Consider the following 17,755-nt stretch of genomic DNA (forward strand, 5'->3'; position numbering starts at 1 on the left):
ACATCCCTCACACCCTGCCCCTGCCACAACCGCCCAAAGAGGATCCCCCTCGTTCTCACACACTACCCCACCAACCTCCGGATACAACGCATCATCCTCCGACACTTCCGTCAGCTACAATCCGACCCCACCACCCAAGACATTTTTCCATCCCCACCCCTGTCTGCTTTCGGAGAGACCACTCTCTCCGTGACTCCCTTGTTCGCTCCACACTGTCCTCCAACCCCACCACACCCGGCACCTTCCCCTGCAACCGCAGGAAATGCTACACTTGCCCCCACACCTCCTCCCTTCACCCCTATCCCAGGCCCCAAGATGACGATCCACATTAAGCAGAGGTTCACCTGCACATCTGCCAATGTGGTATACTGTTTCCACTGTACCCGGTGTGGCTTTCTCTACATTGGGGAAACCAAGCGGAGGCTTGGGGACCGCTTTGCAGAACACCTCCGCTCAGTTCGCAACAAACAACTGCACCTCCCAGTCGCAAACCATTTCCACTCCCCCTCCCATTCTTTAAATGACATGCCCACCATGGGCCTCCTGCAGTGCCACACTGATGCCACCCGAAGGTTGCAGGAGCAGCATCTCATATTCCGCTTGGGAACCCTGCAGCCCAATGGTATCAATGTGGACTTCACCAGCTTCAAAATCTCCCCTTCCCCCACCGCATCCCAAAACCAGCCCAGTTCGTCCCCTCCCCCCACTGCACCACACAACCAGCCCAGCTCTTCCCCTCCACCCACTGCATCCCAAAACCAGCCCAGCCTGTCTCTGCATCCCTAACCTGTTCTTCCTCTCACCCATCCCTTCCTCCCACCCCAAGCCGCACCTCCATCTCCTACCTACTAACCTCATCCCACCTCCTTGACCTGTCCGTCTTCCCTGGACTGACCTATCCCCTCCCCACCTCCCCACCTATACTCTCCCCTCCACCTATCTTCTTTTCTCTCCATCTTCGGTCCGCCTCCCCCTCTCTCCCTATTTATTCCAGAACCCTCACCCCATCCCCCTCTCTGATGAAGGGTCTAGGCGTGAAACATCAGCTTTTGTGCTCCTGAGATGCTGCTTGGCCTGCTGTGTTCGTCCAGCCTCACATTTCGTTATCTTGGATTCTCCAGCATCTGCAGTTCCCATTATCACCAAAAGAAATGAGGCAACTTACTTTAAGAAATCAATATGACCCACTGGAAACTTAGAAAGGGAAAATTCTTTTTTGTGGGGGCTGAAACAGTTTAAGAAAACACGTGCTTGCTATGGTTCAAAAAAAAGTTGCTCAGTTAAAGATCAGTAGACTGAATGAGTCCTTCTACATCTAACCCAAGTCCAGAAAACATGCCATACCACACCACTGAAGAGGCATTTTCACGATGTTATGCCTCCTGTGAGAAGCTGAATTTTCCAGGAAGTAGTGACTGCGCAGCTTGCAATTTTCCCTCTGTTCATTTTAACTGTTGGATAGACTGTGGGCTGCCAATCTGTACTTTCTTCAAAATTAGTTCCCCACTGGGAGCACAGGATCCTGAAGCACACTCTTTTTGAGGCACTTAACCATTGAGAAAATAAAACAAGTAACAAAACCTCTTGTTAAAAATCTCAGCCACAGACAGTTGTTTCAAAAGGTGGCTCCAAAAGAATTGACAAAGACCTACATACGAATTAGCACTAAGATATCAAGAAGGTTGCTGAGACTTACTGAGGTCTGTGATACACTTGATTGTTGGCTGATGCTCCCAGTAGGTGAAGAAGACTGACGCCCTCCTGCCTGAAAATGGAGTATGAAAAATAATCAGTTACCTGCACAGTGCACGAAAACAGCGCAGTGGCCAATAAAGTGTGTCAGTTATCTTGTTTGTGAAGCCCTTGTTACTCATAAATCAGAATGCTTAATTCATGCTTTGCATAGAATCACAGAATTGTTACAGTGCAGAAGGAGGCCATTCTGCCCACTGTGTCTACATCAGTTTTCTGAGCATTCTGACACATTGTAAAACTCCTGCCTTTTACTTGTAGCCATGTACATTGTTTATATTTCAATAAACATCCAATTCCCTGCTGAATGCCTCAGTTGAACCTGCCCCCAACCAAACATCAAGGCAATATGTCGCAAACACAAGCTACTTGCTGTGAGAAGATGTTTTTCAAAAGGCTAGTAACAGAAGGTGGTTATGGAGGAGATATTAAAAGCTCAGTGACATGATGAAAGGATCTTTCAGAACAACAGATGCAGTTGCTAAATGAACATGTCACAAAGAAATGAATCATATTGGGAGAGTTGAGAATGTGCACAAAGGCCTTTCAGCCCATTAAAAAAAAGCACTTAACTATTCTACTCCCATTTTTCAGCACTTGGCCCTTGAATGCTTTGACATTGCAAGTGCAGATCTAAATACTTTCTAAACATTATGAGGGTTTCTGCCTCTACCACTTTTACAAGCAGTGAGATCCAGATTCCCTCTACCTTCTGGGATTAAAATAAAAATTCCACGCATTCCCTCTATACCTCCTGCCCATTACCTCAAATCAATGACCCCTGCGTAGTGGTTAATCCACCAAGGGGAAAAAGTTCCTTCCTGTCTATCCTACCCAAGCCCCTCAATTTCATACATCTCAATCATATTCCCCCTCAGCCTCTTCCGTTCCAAGGGAAACAACTTCGGTCTGTCCAATCTCTCATCAAAACTAAATCTCTCCGACATAGGCAACATCCTGGTCAGTCACCTTTGCACCCCCTCCAAGGATGTGCATTCCAGAACTGTACACAATACTTGTACTGTGCCCTAACCAACATTTTACAGAATTCCAGCATAACTTCTTTGCTCCTAAAACAATAAAGGCAAATATCCTCTGTGCCTTTTTAACCACTATGTCTACCTGTCCTGCTACCTTGAGGGACTAGCGGACATGCACACTGAGGTCCCTCTGATTGGCAGGGCATTCCAGTGTCCAATTTATCATGCATTCCCCTTACTTGTTTCTCCTATACAAGAGATTCATCTAACACTTATCCAGATTGAATTTCATTTGCTACTGGTCAGCCCATCTGGCCAGCTACCTACATTCTGCTGTAATCTAAGGCTACCCTTCTCACTACTTACCACACGAGAAAGTTTTATTTCATCTGCCAACTTACTGATTAAACCTTCTCTATTCAAATCAAAATCATTTATGTACACCATAAACTGATCTCTGCAGGAGTGTACTGAACAAATGCCTCCAGTCACAAAACTTCCTTTGGCCATCACCCTCTGTTTCCTACCACTCAGCCAATTTCTCATCCAATTTGCCAAAATTTCCTGGAAACCAAGTGCTCTTACCTTTGTTGTCAGTCTCCCTTGGGGAGGCCTTATAAAAAAACCTTGCTGAAGTTCAAGTAGACTACATCAAATTCATTGCCCTCACCTGGACAACTGATCATAAAATTCAATCAAATTGGTCAGACGTGATCTTTCCTTAACAGAACCATGATGACTGTTCTTAATCAATCCTTGCTTATCCAAGTGCAGATTATTTCTGACCATCAAAAGTGCTTCCAACAGTTTTTCCAATACTGAAGTAAACTGACAGGTCTGTCATTTCCTAGTTTATCCCTTCCTCTCTTCTTGAACATTGGCTGTCCTCCAGTCCTTTGGCACCTGTCCTGTGTCCACTCCTATGTCTTATGGTCTTATGGATAGAGAGGAGTTGAAAATTATCGCCAGGGCCTTGCTTTTTCCTCCCTTGCCTCACTCATAAGCTTAGGATGCATTTCATCCCATTCTGGAGATTTATTTACTTTTAAGTGTGTCAGACCACTAAAACTTCCTGTCTATATTAATTTCTTTAATTATATCAAATCCCTCTCCCTGATTTCTATACTCATACCATCCCTCTCATTGGTGAAGACTGGCACAAAATATTCATTTAGAACCCTAACTATAGGTTGCAAACCCCACCATGGCAGATAGTGGAAGCTGAATTAAATTTTAAAAAAACACGCAAATTAAGAGTTTGATGATAGCCACAAAACTGTTTCAATTGTTGGAAAAACCCAACTGGATCACTAACATCCTTTATGGAAGGAAGTTGCCTTACCTGTTCTGTCCTGCACGTCACTTCAGATTGGGATGAGCAACAAACACTGGCCTAGCCAGCGATATCCACATCCTGTCAATGAATAACAAACGTCCTCCAGCTCCATTTACAAAATACCACTCGCAAAATACTAAGGTTTTCCTATATTTTACCTGCCATTATCCTTTCATGCCCCCTTTTGGCTGTCTTAATTTCCTTTTGAAGTTCTCCCTTGCACATTATATAATCCTCTAGAGCTTTTGCTGTTTGGAGCCCTCCATATTTGCCATAAACTTCCTATTTTCTCTTAATTCAATCCTAATATTCCTTGATTTCCACAGTTTCCTGGATCTGTTGGCCCCACCCTTTAGTTTTCTTGGAACATGTTGGCCTCTACTCTTGCTATCTCCTTCTTGAATGTGTCCCACTGATCTGACACAGAGTTCCTGCCTCTGAGCCAAATGACCAGATTTAAGTCCTACCTGCTCCCAGGTATAACACATCTGAACAGGTTGATTAAAATAACTACATCTCTCCTGTTGATTTTCATCAGTTATTAAATCTGAATTAGTGTCACAATTTTACACCACCAAAGTCAAAGTGATGCCCATTATTTTAAAATTCACATTGTTACTACACAGATTCATTTATATAAATCTCGCTAGAGGAACTGATAACATAAATTGCCTTATTCACTCGAATGTAAGTGAAAGGTCGGTGTAAGATGGACTGAATTGTTACACCATCAAAGACTTCAGACCATATGTGCACAGAAATTATTCCAGAATTCACTGGATTCGAAAAGAGTTCCAACAGATTGGAAAATACTAATGTCATGCCCCTGTCAAGAAGAGACAGAGACAAAAATCAGGAAATGACTGGCTAGTTAGCCCGGCATCTGTCATTAGGCAAATACCAAAATCTGTGCGGAAAGAAACAGCAGCACATTTAGAAATGTTGAATGCAATCAAACAGAGTTAACATGGTTTGAAGAAAGGGAAGTCATATGTTGCAAATTTACTAGAGTTCTTTGAGAATATAACAAGCAGAGTTGATAAACTCTGGGAACCAGTAAATTTAGAGTATTTGGATTTTCAGCAGACATTTAATAAGATAACAGATGAAAGCATATGGCACAATGTATCACGAGAGCTCATATATTGGGGTAATGTAACAGCACAGATTGAAGATTGGTTGACACATAGCAGGCAGAGTCAGGATTAATGGGTATTTTTCAGGTTTGAAAGACACAACTAATGGAATAGCACAAAGGTCAGTCCTAGGACCTCAATTATTAACTATCTATATTAATGAATTGGAGGAGACGCCAGCGAGATTTGCTGATAATATAAAAATAAGTGGGATTATATGCTGTGATAACGAATTAAAGAATCTGCAAATGGATATAATTAGGTTGAGTGACAGGGCAAAGACTTGGCAGATGGAATTTAACGTGGGAAAACCTGAGATTATGCACTTTGGTTGGAAAAATCATAAGGCAGACTATTATTTAAACGCGAGAGACTCCTAAAAAGAGCAATAGAGATCTGGGTGTTCTTGTCTATGAGACACAAAAAAGTTAGTAGAGACGTGCAGCAAATTAATAAAAACACAAATGCAATTTTGGCCATTACTGTTAGAGGATTGGAGTTTAAAAACAGAGAATTCTTGTTCTAATTGTACAGGGTATTGATCAGGTCACATGTGGAATACTGTTCACAGTTTGGGCCCTCCACTTTAAAACATATCCTGACAATGGAGGTTGTTCAAAAGAGATCCATTAGGCTGATTCTTGGGACAAAGGGGTTGGCTTCTAAAGAATAGCTAAACCGTATTCATTCCAGTTTGAAAAAAATGAAGGGTGATCTTATTGAAACACAGAAAATTCCGTCAGGGGATTTACAATATAGATATTGAGGGGCTGCTTCCACTTGTGAAGGAATCTCAAACTTGGGAGTGCAACTGCAGAATAAGATGGCACTCATTTAAAACTAAGATGGAAAGGAATTTCTTTTCCCACAGGGTAGTGAATGTCTGGAGTTCTCAACCCCAAAGGGCTGTGGAGGCTAGATCACTGTAAGAATTTAAAGAGGAGGTCAATAGTTTTTGAAATATTAAGGAGTTGATACCTCTGCTCATCTGACATTAAACAGGAGCTTACATAAGGTGGAGGAAGCTAGGGTCAAGTTCAGCTGGAGAGGATTACATGCAGGCAAGGAAGGAGCTCAAAAATGGTCTGAGGAGAGCCAGGAGGGGGCACGAGAAAGGCTTGGCAGAAGGAATCCGGGAAAACACAAAGGCATTTTACACTTACGTGAGGAATAAGAGAATGGTCAAAGAAAGAGTAGGGCCGATCAGGGATAGCATAGGGAACTTGTGTGTGGAGCCTGAGGAGGTAGGGGAAGCCCTAAATGAGTTTTTTGCTTCTGTCTTTACGAAAGAAACGACCTGTGTAGTGAATGAAACCTTTGAAGAGCAGGTGTGCATGCTGGAATGGATAGAGATAGAGGAAGCTGATGTACTGAAAATTTTGTCAAACATTAAGATTGACAAGTCGCCAGGCCCGGATCAGATTTGTCCTCGGCTGCTTTGGGAAGCGAGAAATGCAATTGCTTCGCCACTTGCGAAGATCTTTGCATCCTCGCTCTCCACTGGAGTCGTACCTGAGGACTGGAGAGAGGCAAATGTAATTCCTCTCTTCAAGAAAGGAAATAGGGAAATCCCCGGCAATTATAGACCGGTAAGTCTCACGTCTGTCGTCTGCAAGGTGTTAGAAAGGATTCTGAGGGATAAGATTTATGACCATCTGGAAGAGCATGGCTTGATCAAATACAGTCAACACGGCTTTGTGAGGGGTAGGTCATGCCTTACAAACCTTATCGAGTTTTTTGAGGATGTGACTAGTAAGGTTGATGAGGGTCAAGCTGTGGATGTGGTGTATATGGACTTCAGTAAGGCATTTGATAAGGTTCCCCATGGAAGGCTCATTCAGAAGGTCAAGAGGAATGGGATACAGGGGAACTTAGCTGCTTGGATACAGAATTGGCTGGCCAACAGAAGACAGCGAGTGGTAGTAGAAGGAAAATATTCTGCCTGGAAGTCAGTGGTGAGTGGGGTTCCACAGGGCTCTGTCCTTGGGCCTCTACTGTTTGTAATTTTTATTAATGACTTGGACGAGGGAATTGAAGGATGGGTCAGCAAGTTTGCAGACGACACAAAGGTCGGAGGTGTCGTTGACAGTGTAGAGGGCTGTTGTAGGCTGCAGCGGGACATTGACAGGATGCAGAGATGGGCTGAGAGGTGGCAGATGGAGTTCAACCTGGATAAATGCGAGGTGATGCATTTTGGAAGGTCGAATTTGAAAGCTGAGTACAGGATTAAGGATAGGATTCTTGGCAGCGTGGAGGAACAGAGGGATCTTGGTGTGCAGATACATAGATCCCTTAAAATGGCCACCCAAGTGGACAGGGTTGTTAAGAAAGCATATGGTGTTTTGGCTTTCATTAACAGGGGGATTGAGTTTAAGAGTCGTGAGATCTTGTTGCAGCTCTATAAAACTTTGGTTAGACCGCACTTGGAATACTGCGTCCAGTTCTGGGCGCCCTATTATAGGAAAGATGTGGATGCTTTGGAGAGGGTTCAGAGGAGGTTTACCAGGATGCTGCCTGGACTGGAGGGCTTATCTTATGAAGAGAGGTTGACTGAGCTCGGTCTCTTTTCATTGGAGAAAAGGAGGAGGAGAGGGGACCTAATTGAGGTATACAAGATAATGAGAGGCATAGATAGAGTCGATAGCCAGAGACTATTTCCCAGGGCAGAAATGGCTAGCACGAGGGGTCATAGTTTTAAGCTGGTTGGTGGAAAGTATAGAGGGGATGTCAGAGGCAGGTTCTTTACGCAGAGAGTTGTGAGAGCATGGAATGCGTTGCCAGCAGCAGTTGTGGAAGCAAGGTCATTGGGGTCATTTAAGAGACTGCTGGACATGCATATGGTCACAGAAATTTGAGGGTGCATCCATGAGGATCAATGGTCGGCACAACATTGTGGGCTGAAGGGCCTGTTCTGTGCTGTACTGTTCTATGTTCTATGTTCTATGTAGGAGTTGAGGCCTGTAGCAGATTAGTCATGATCTTGTTGAATGGGCAGGCCTCAGGGGCTGCAGAGCCTACTTCTGCTCCTATTTCTTATGTTGTTATTTTTGTTCTTTCCCACCAATGTAATTTTTCCCGAGTTATTGCTCCCTGGCCTTTGAATGTGACATCTCACCTGCTGGACAGCTGCCAGGCTTTGCAATTGTGTGCTGCTCAGGTGCTGTTGCTGGAGTGCTGCAGTTTGCAGCATTAAATGCTGCTGCTGTGCCGCATACATCTGCTGTAGATACTGGGCTGCAGTACTGGGCTGTCGGTGCAGAGCTTGCTGGATTACCTGTAGTGCACAAGATACAGCAAAACTCATCAAACTTCAATAAGTGCATTCATTACAACAGAAATAAATGCTGGCTTAGCTAGCGACAGTGTCACATTCCATGAACTAACAAAAATATGCACAGAATGTGGTTCCCCCTTCCCCCTTTCCAACACCCGCAGCCTGCAACATGGTTCGCATGTGGGTCAACTGATAGCCTCAGATTGAGTGGGCTTCAGCCTTAAATCAGAAAATAAAGACTGGTCCTCCTCGTGCACTAATGAAGGAATACAGATAGTTCTGCTATAACACGTGATTCATTAACATGAATTGGCTGTAACACAATTGATGAACAGTGGAAGCTGTTTGGATAATGTGAATTTTCAGCTGTGCCGGTATAGCAACTTTATACAGTGATTTCCCTGTAATACCACAGGAAGTGCCCCCACACCTCTATGGCAATTTTCTATAGCGCGAGGTCACACAAATGTATAACTATCTGGTTATAGGAGAACCGCCTGTACTTACGGTCAGGGAATATTTTACCAAGACCCTATTCAAAAAGGAAAAACACAGCCAACAATTGTCCCTCAACCAACATGATGTAACTAAATCATAATCAAATTGTTTGTAGAAGCTTAGATAACAAAGTGTGGAGCTGGATGAACACAGCAGGCCAAGCAGCATCTCAGGAGCACAAAAGCTGACGTCTCGGGCCTGGACCCTTCATCAGAAAAGGGGGATGGGGAGAGGGTTCTGAAATAAATAGGGAGAGAGGGGGAGGCAGATCGAAGGTGGATAGAGGAGAAGATTGGTGGAGAGAAGACAGACAAGTTAAAGGGGCTGGGATGGAGCCAGTAGAAGTGAGTGTAGGTGGGGAGGTAGGGAGGGGATAGGTCAGTCCAGGGACGATGGACAGGTCAAGGGGGCGGGATGAGGTTAGGAGGTAGGGAATGGAGATGTGGCTTGAGGTGAGACGAGGGGATAGGTGAGAGGAAGAACAGGTTAGGGAGGTGGGATGAGCTGAGCTGGTTTTGGGATGCAGTGGATGGAAGGGAGATATTGAAGCTTGTGAAATCCACATTGATACCATTGGCCTGTAGGGTCCCCAAGCGGAATATGGGTTGCTGTTGCTGCAACCTTCAGGTGGCATCATTGTGGCACTGCAGGAGGCTAGGATGGACATGTAGTCTAAGGAATGAGAGGGGGAGTTAAAATGATTCGTGACTGGGAGGTGCAGTTGTTTGTTGCGAACCCAGCAGAGGTGTTGTGCAAAGCGATCCCCAAGCCTCCGCTTGGTTTCGCCAATGTAGAGGAAGCCACACCGGGTGCAATGGATACAATATACCACATTAGCAGATGTGCAAGTGAACATCTGCTTGATGTGGAAAGTCATCTTGGGGCCTGGAATGTGGGTGAGGGAGGAGGTGTGGGGGCACTTCCTGTGGTTGCAAGGGTAAGTGCTGGGTGTGGTGGGGTTGGATGGGAGTGTGGAGCACACAAAGGAGTCCTGGAAGAGTGGTCTTTCCAGAAGGCAGGCAAGGGTGGGGTTGGAAAAACGTCTTTGGTGGTGGGGTCGGATTGTAGGTGACAGAAGTGTCAGAGGATGATGCATGGTATCCGGAGGTTGGTGGGGTGGAATGTGAGGATGAGCGGATTCTATTTCGGCGGTTATTGTGGGGACAAGGTGTGAGGTATGAGTATCTCCCCTCCCACCACTGCATCCCAAAACCAGCCCAGCTCGTCCCCGCCTCCCTATTCTGTTCTTTCTCTCACCTATCCCATCCTCCCACTTCAAGTCGCACCTCCATTCCCTACCTCCTAACCTCATCCCACCCCCTTGACCTGTCCGTCCTGACGGACTGACCTAACCCTTCCCTACCTCCCCACCTACACTCAACTCTACAGGCTCCATCCCCGCCCCTTCAACTTGTCTGTCTCTTCTCCACCTATCTTCTCCTCTATCCACCTTCGATCCGCCTCCCCCTCTCTCCCTTTTTATTTCAGAACCCTCTCCCCATCCCCCTTTTCTGATGAAGGGTCTAGGCCCAAAAAGTCAGCTTTTGTGCTCCTAAGATGCTCCTTGGCCTACTGTGTTCATCCAGCTCCACACTTTGTTATCTTGGATTCTCCCGCATTTGCAGTTCCCATTATCTCTATTTGTAGAAGCCTGCTGTGTACAATTTGGCTACCATGTTTCCTTTAATAGAGTAGAGATTACACTTCCAAGTACATTATGGTCTGTAAAACACTTTAGCACATTTTGATATCACGTAAGACACAATATTTCTTCCTAACTCTCCCTGCACCACCCCAGCAACCCCCTCACCAATCCCCTCCCTACCATCTCCATTTCCCACTCAACGCTGCCCAACAGCAACCATCTGGTTCAGTCCCTAGTGCATCTTGTAGACACAGGTTGAATTCCCAGTTTGTGCTGAACTCATATCTTGCACATACTGTCAGGCTTGTCCTTTCTGGCACATTAGCCAAATAAGCAGCCCAACTGACTGGTACACCATCTCACACGTTGAATATTCATTCCCCTTACAGGTAGTTCCACGGTAACGCGTATTTTGTTAATGTGAAATGGCTGTTTGCCTAACACGAACTTTCTGCTGCACAGATATAGCCATTTCCCCATAACACAATTTTCAATGGCGATTATCTACAGTGAGAGGTCACACAACTATGTAACTATCGTATTATAGGAGAGCTACCTGTGCTACTGGTGCATAGTGGCAGCAGCGTCGACCATCTGCAGGATGCACTGCAACACCTCATCAAGGCTCCTTGAAGACCACCTTCAAAACTATGGCCTCAACGAGCTGATACACAAGGACACCACTATCTGCCTCTCCTCACCGCTCACCATCCTTGGAACGGCATTAGTAATCCTGGGTCAAAATAAATGCTGGCCTAACTAGCAGTGCCTACTATAAAGAAAAAAAAAATCCACACAACACTCTATAATATGAGATATAGGAGCAGAAGTGGACAACTTGGCCCACTGTCAGCCGCGTCATTTGTGAAATCATGTTTGATCTGATAATCCTCAAATTCACTTTCCTGCCATTTCCCTATAACCCTCGATTCCATTCTTAATTAAAAATCTAACTCAATTTTGAACATACTTAATATTTCAGCCTCAACAGCCCTGCAGTAAAGAGTTCCACAAATTTATGACTAAGTGAAGAAATTCCTCCTTATGTCTTTCTAACTGACCTAATTCTGAGATTATGCCCCACAACAGGAAACAACCTCCCTACACCTACTCTGTCAAGTAACCTAACGAATTTTTTTACGTTTCAATAAGGTTGCCTGATATTCATCTATATTCCAATGAGGTTAGGCCGAACTGCCTCTCCTCAACAAGATATCTTCATCCCTGGAATCAACTTTCTGAACCTTCTCTGGCCTGCCTCCAATGCTAGTTTGTCTTTCCTTAGATAAGGGAACCAAAGCTTTTCACAGTCTGAGTTGTGGTCCAGCTAGTGCCTTGTATAATTTTAGTGACACTTCCCCACCTTTACACTCTATTCACTTTGACACAAAAGCAACATTTCATTTACCTTCCCTGTTGAGCTTGTATGGTAACTGTTCGTGGTTTATGCACTCCCAAATCCTTCTGTGCTGTAGCTTTCTGCAGTTTTTCTGCATTTAATAATATCCAGCTCTTGCATTCTATCTTGATAAAATGCATAACTTCACACTTTCCCACATATTCCATCAGCCACGTTTTTTCGTCCACTCACTTAGCCTGTCTATGTCTCTCTCTAACTTTCCTATAGGAGAAGGTACAGTAGAACCAGGGACAGCAGGAACTAACTGGAAGTGGAGCTGCACGCATGGATGTTCATATCCACACAGCAGAGATTGTGCTGGCCATTATGAAAAGAGCATTGCTCAAGCTGTGGCAACTGATGGAGATGAAACAACAAAAGGTGACTCCTCATAGTTAATTCTCCTTCTCACCTCCCATATCTCACAATCACTTTTGATTTACAAGCTGTAGATGGCATATTACTTTTTCCTCTGTTTTAACACACCATTACCCTAAGTTTTTTTTTAAATTTCAGACACCCAAGAATGGCAATTTGCCAGTGGAAGAGTAAAAAGATCATGCTGTTGAAGAATTATTGTCAAACAGCCAAATTTGGCACATGGAGTATAATGTGGGAAAATGTGAATCTGGCCATTTTGGCAGGAGCATTCAAAAAGCAGTATACTATTTAAATGGAAAGAAATTGCAGAACTTTGAGATGCAGCAGGATCTGGTTGCCCTGGTCTATGAATCACAAATAGTTAGCATACCTCTACTGCTAGTGATGATGAAGGTAACTGCTATACTGTTGTTTATTAAAAAGAGGAATGGTATATAAGATAATAAAGTGTGAAGCTGGATGAACACAGCAGGCCAAGCAGCATCTCAGGAGCACAAAAGCTGACGTTTCGGGCCTAGACCCTTCATCAGATGAAGGGTCTAGGCCCGAAACATCAGCTTTTGTGCTCCTGAGATGCTGCTTGGCCTGCTGTGTTCATCCAGCTTCACACTTTATTATCTTGGATTCTCCAGCATCTGCAGTTCCCATTATCTCTGATACAACGGTATATACGGATATTTTGCTACATTTGTCCTGGACATTGGTAAGAGTCCCATGTACAATTTTAATCTCCTTACTTAAGAAAGGATATTACTGCATGAGAAGTAGCTTACAGAAAGCTTACTTGATTGATTCCTGGAATGAGTAATTCATGAAGAAAAATTGGAATTATTATGCCTACATCTATTGAGTTTTAGAAGAATGACAGGTGATCTAATTGAAATGTATAAGATTCTGGTAAAGACTTGACAAGGTGCTGGGAGGATATTTAATCTCATGGGAGGAACTATAATTAGACAGTGATTTAAATATAAAGCATCTCCCATTTAAGACGGAGATAATGTTATTATCCAGCTGATGGTAATACAGAACAAGTCAGATCCCACAGGGAGGCGTGGCTTGATAGGCGGAAAGTAAAACCAGAACTTAGGATCTATTTACTGTGGAGGACAGTCACTGAACATATTCACTAAAGGTTGCAAATGCACTTTGAACAAATGAATATTAGAAAGTATTAAATGAACACACAAACTGTATTGAAGTATACAAGAATGATTTGAATAAACTCATTATAATTTTCTGAGGGAAAGGTTCTATGCTCTTACTCCAGCAACAATATTACAGATACTCTAATCTGAGTGAAGGATCACCCGTGTCTCCACGTTAAAGCTTCCTGTTCAGTTGGTGCAGCTGTAACTGGTTTCCTTTTCAGCAAGTTATGCACATTCATTCAATGCTATTATCTTAATTAACATTTCTTTCACAGATGTTCCTTAAACTTATGTTTTCAGCCACCGTGCTGCATGTCTTCCTCCCTGGCAGGTCCACACGCTTGTAGAGATTTATGCTAAGCAACTCAGGACATTTCTCCTTCTGTCCTGACTGTTATGGAGACTGTTAAACTGATAGCATTTCTGTTCTTATATGCCATTTATCTATGAATTAACCTGGTTCTGGGTCTCTCTCTCTCTCTTTGGGTTGTAAACTTCAAATCAGCAAACAACTTAGCAATAATCTCCTTCTCAGGTTTGCTCATCATCTTTTTAAAATCATATAGTTTCTTGAAATCACTGATCAAAAAACGACTTGCTCACCTTACAAGAAAAAATCAGATGAAACCAAAATTTAACATTATTCCACCTTAAAACCTATGTTTCCAAATAATAATAAGCTAATAACCTTCATCATACCTCTCTACAGGAAAATAAACAAAAAGCTATCTTTAAGAGGCATTTTCATTTGCTATCAGAATTTCCCGTTATTACCATTTTGATTCTACCTATACAGATACTGTCGTCAATACAATCGCTGCAGTCAATACAGCTTTCAAATGGCCACAGAGGCATTCTTCTGCCCATTCAAATTGCTTTCATTTCTTTAACGAACTTGTGAAAGGAGGTACTACAGCGTCAAAATTTGGAACAAATGTCTGACAGTCTACTTATGCTGACACACCTCAAAATTTCCTGCTTTGCCTTAGGTGTAGGAAATCCCGAGAAAGACTTCATTTTTGCTTCCCTAGGGTTTACTCAGCCTTGTCCAACAGTGGATTATTAAATGACTCAAATAAATTACTGTTGCTTTGACAACTTCACTTGTAGCCAAGGTTATGATCAAATTTATAACCCATTAACCAATTCATTCCCAGGTTGGCTAGACATACCCAAGTCATCAATATAAACAACATAGTTGCCTTCTCCTTCAATAACCTTGTCAGCCAAGTGTCAAAAAATTGGTGTATTTTTCATTCTGAATAGCATAACTTTATATAAAGTGCATCCTGGGTGACAAAAACCTGTTTGTTTTTGAACATATTGTTAATTTGAAGTTGTCAATATCTCTTTAATAAGTCATTTTTGTAACAAATTATGCTTGTCCAGTCCTCTCAATACAGTCCTCCAATCACAGAAACAAATAAGGATCTGTATTTGTTACCAAATTGACTTTGCAATAGTCTTTACACAACCATTGTGATCCATTTGGTTTTAGCATCATCAAAGTCGGTGAACTCCAGCTAACGTGACGCAGTTAGATAATATCCTCTGTCTTTAACAAACTTGAGTTATTCACTCACTTGGGCTGACATCGCCAGATCGAATCTGCAAAGGTATTGTTTTATGGTTAACACATCCTCTACGTTAATGTCATTTTTACACAAATCAATTTATGACTCATAATAGCTTTTATATGTCACCTCAATATGATTTCTAAAGGATTGACTTTTGAATTAGCAGTTGGAAATTCTTTCTTGAATCACTCAGATATTTCTACTTCATTCCCTGCTTCTTTAACCATGGAAACATTCTTCTGTCCTGATTATGCTCCCTTTCAGAGTATCACCTTAACTTCTTCAATGTTATTTGGCCAAATCATATGGTTTGATTTGTTGCTTCTTAGACATTTGACATAAATTTTTGAATGTGTAGACTCTGAGATTTGGTTTATAAATTTCCCCATTATTAATTCAAAAGATTCTCAAGCCTCATGCCCCCATGTTCATTCAATAAGACTGATCCTGTGGACTCATTTGCTGTACCCCTAATGGGAACAGTAACAAAGAATTCTTGTATTCTGATCATTAGGGCATTCTTGACAATAGCTTTAATCATAGTCTTAAAGATTTGATGCCACTCAGTAATGTACTTCAAAATGATAGATTAATCAAACTAATTTTTCAACTACCATGTTTCATTAATTTTCTGCAAAGGCACTGCCTCAGGAAATTGTGTTGAAATGTCCATAAATGTTAACAGGCCTTAATTCCAACCGCTAACTTTAGGTAAGGGTTCCATACAGTCTATAAAGACCTGCCAAATGATTCCTCAAAAGCTGATATCAGAATTAAAATGTAGATTTTCTCATTACACAACACTTATGCATGTCTGGCTAAAGTTTATCACACAAAAACAAACCAAGCTGCCAATGGAATTTCATCAACAATTTGTAAAAAAATTGTTATGACATACAGATGCAAATGCCACCTGATGGGCTATTGCCCATTCCTCACAGGTCAGTATTTCAGATAGGAAGGATATAGTTAAACTTGACATAGTTCAGAAAATAATTAAATGGATATTGCTAGCACTGGAGGGTTTGAGTTTTAGGGAGAGGCTGAATAGGCTGGTCTTTTTTACCCTGAAGAGTTGGAGGCTAAGGAGTAAACTTTTGAGGTTTATAAAATCATGAGGGGCATGGATAGGGTGAATAGCCAAAGTCTTTGCCCTAGGGTGGGGGAGTCCAAAACTAGAGGGGATAGGTTTAAAGGTGAGAGGGGTAGGATTTGAAAAGGGCCTGAGGGGTAAATTTCACACGCAGAGGGTGGTGTGAGTATAGAACAGGTTGTCAGAAGAAATGGTGGGGGCAGGTAGAATTACAACATTTAAAAGGCATCCGCATGTGTATATGACTAGGAAAGGTTTAGAGAGATAGGGACCAAATGTTGGCAAATGGGACTAGGTCAGATTGGGATGCGTGTTCAGCGTGGATGAATTAGACCACAGGTCTGTTCCTGTGCTGTATGATTCTCTGACTCTCTCAACATAAGATCTGTAGGTTGCATTTCTATTAAAGAGGATGCGCTAAATATGTCAGCCTTATTCTCTTTACCTTCTTCCTTTCCATTTAAATATGTGAAAATCATGTCAGATAACTGAATTTCAACATCATTTCCCACTTGCATAGACTCCTCCACTTGCTAATTCAACAGTCCTGAGTTCTTGTCACAGAACTGTAAAGAAAAATCTATGATGGTTCCCTTGCAATCTTTTACTTCCACTTATTATTTCGACACCCTTGGTGAGATCAGTAAATTTGAACTTGCTAGGTCAGTCTCCAAAATAAACTCAATTCCTTCTATTCCTAGGATTCCACTATAATTACAATGTCTCCATTTGCAAAATCATTCTTTAATCTAACTTTACACAATGGGACTGGCTTATAATCTCCATTAGTCCCATCAGCGACTGATCTGCTCCAGTGTCTCTCAAAATCTTTACTGGTTTGCCTTGTTGACTAAGGGGAAATACGTCTCCTTTGAAATAAAATATTTAGTATCTCCAGTAGTCTGATTTTCTTTCGAAATAATTTTCTTGATTGCTAGAGCCATCTCCTCCTTCCTTAGTAGGTTCTGAGATTACACATTCCACCTGTGCTACGACCACAGTTTCAATACCCATTTTCTTTCCTGATGCATCTTTTTTGAGGATTCCTTATGCACGAAGCCTCACATTTAATTTCCAGCAATTGGGTTTGCTGTATCCAGTCTTATTATATTCAAAGCATGTTATTTTCTTTATATCACTTTTACATTCTAACCTTTCTCCAACTTTATTATTTAAGCACCTTGCTATTTGTTCCCTAAAACAAATACATTTTTAAAACCCAGACTTCTTAATCCTCTAATTTTCTTGTTTCCCAAACAACAACTTTTCCCACGTGTGCAAGATATCATAAGGTATTTGCCAATATCAAGAAACACGGAAGAGACCATGCACAGGGTTTTGCACAGAGCTTTGGCTCATCCTTCTGAGTACAGTGATTCTGTAGCAAACCTGTGGTACCAACCGTAATGCAGCATCAAATGGCCAATGTTTCAGCTGCCAATGTAGCTCAAACAGCAGGTATGCAATCAGGAGGCTGGAAGAACACAGCAAGTCAGGCAGCATCTGGAGGAAAAGAAAGAAGGGTAATACCTG

General features: G+C 42.5%; 1 protein-coding gene across 1 annotated transcript in view; it reads right to left on the reverse strand.

Moving 5' to 3' along the window:
• phc3 (polyhomeotic homolog 3 (Drosophila)) overlaps positions 1-17,755 on the reverse strand; it is a 127,966-nt gene that overhangs the window by 72,082 nt on the left and 38,129 nt on the right. Inside the window, exons 3-4 of the mRNA XM_048542584.2 lie at positions 8,320-8,478; positions 1,697-1,765 (exon numbers count right to left, since the gene is read on the reverse strand). Coding sequence (XP_048398541.1) covers positions 1,697-1,765; positions 8,320-8,478 — 228 coding nt within the window. The remainder of the gene's footprint in view (positions 1-1,696; positions 1,766-8,319; positions 8,479-17,755) is intronic.

Source organism: Stegostoma tigrinum, chromosome 14, assembly GCF_030684315.1.
Source record: "Stegostoma tigrinum isolate sSteTig4 chromosome 14, sSteTig4.hap1, whole genome shotgun sequence".
Classification (NCBI taxonomy): domain Eukaryota; kingdom Metazoa; phylum Chordata; class Chondrichthyes; order Orectolobiformes; family Stegostomatidae; genus Stegostoma; species Stegostoma tigrinum.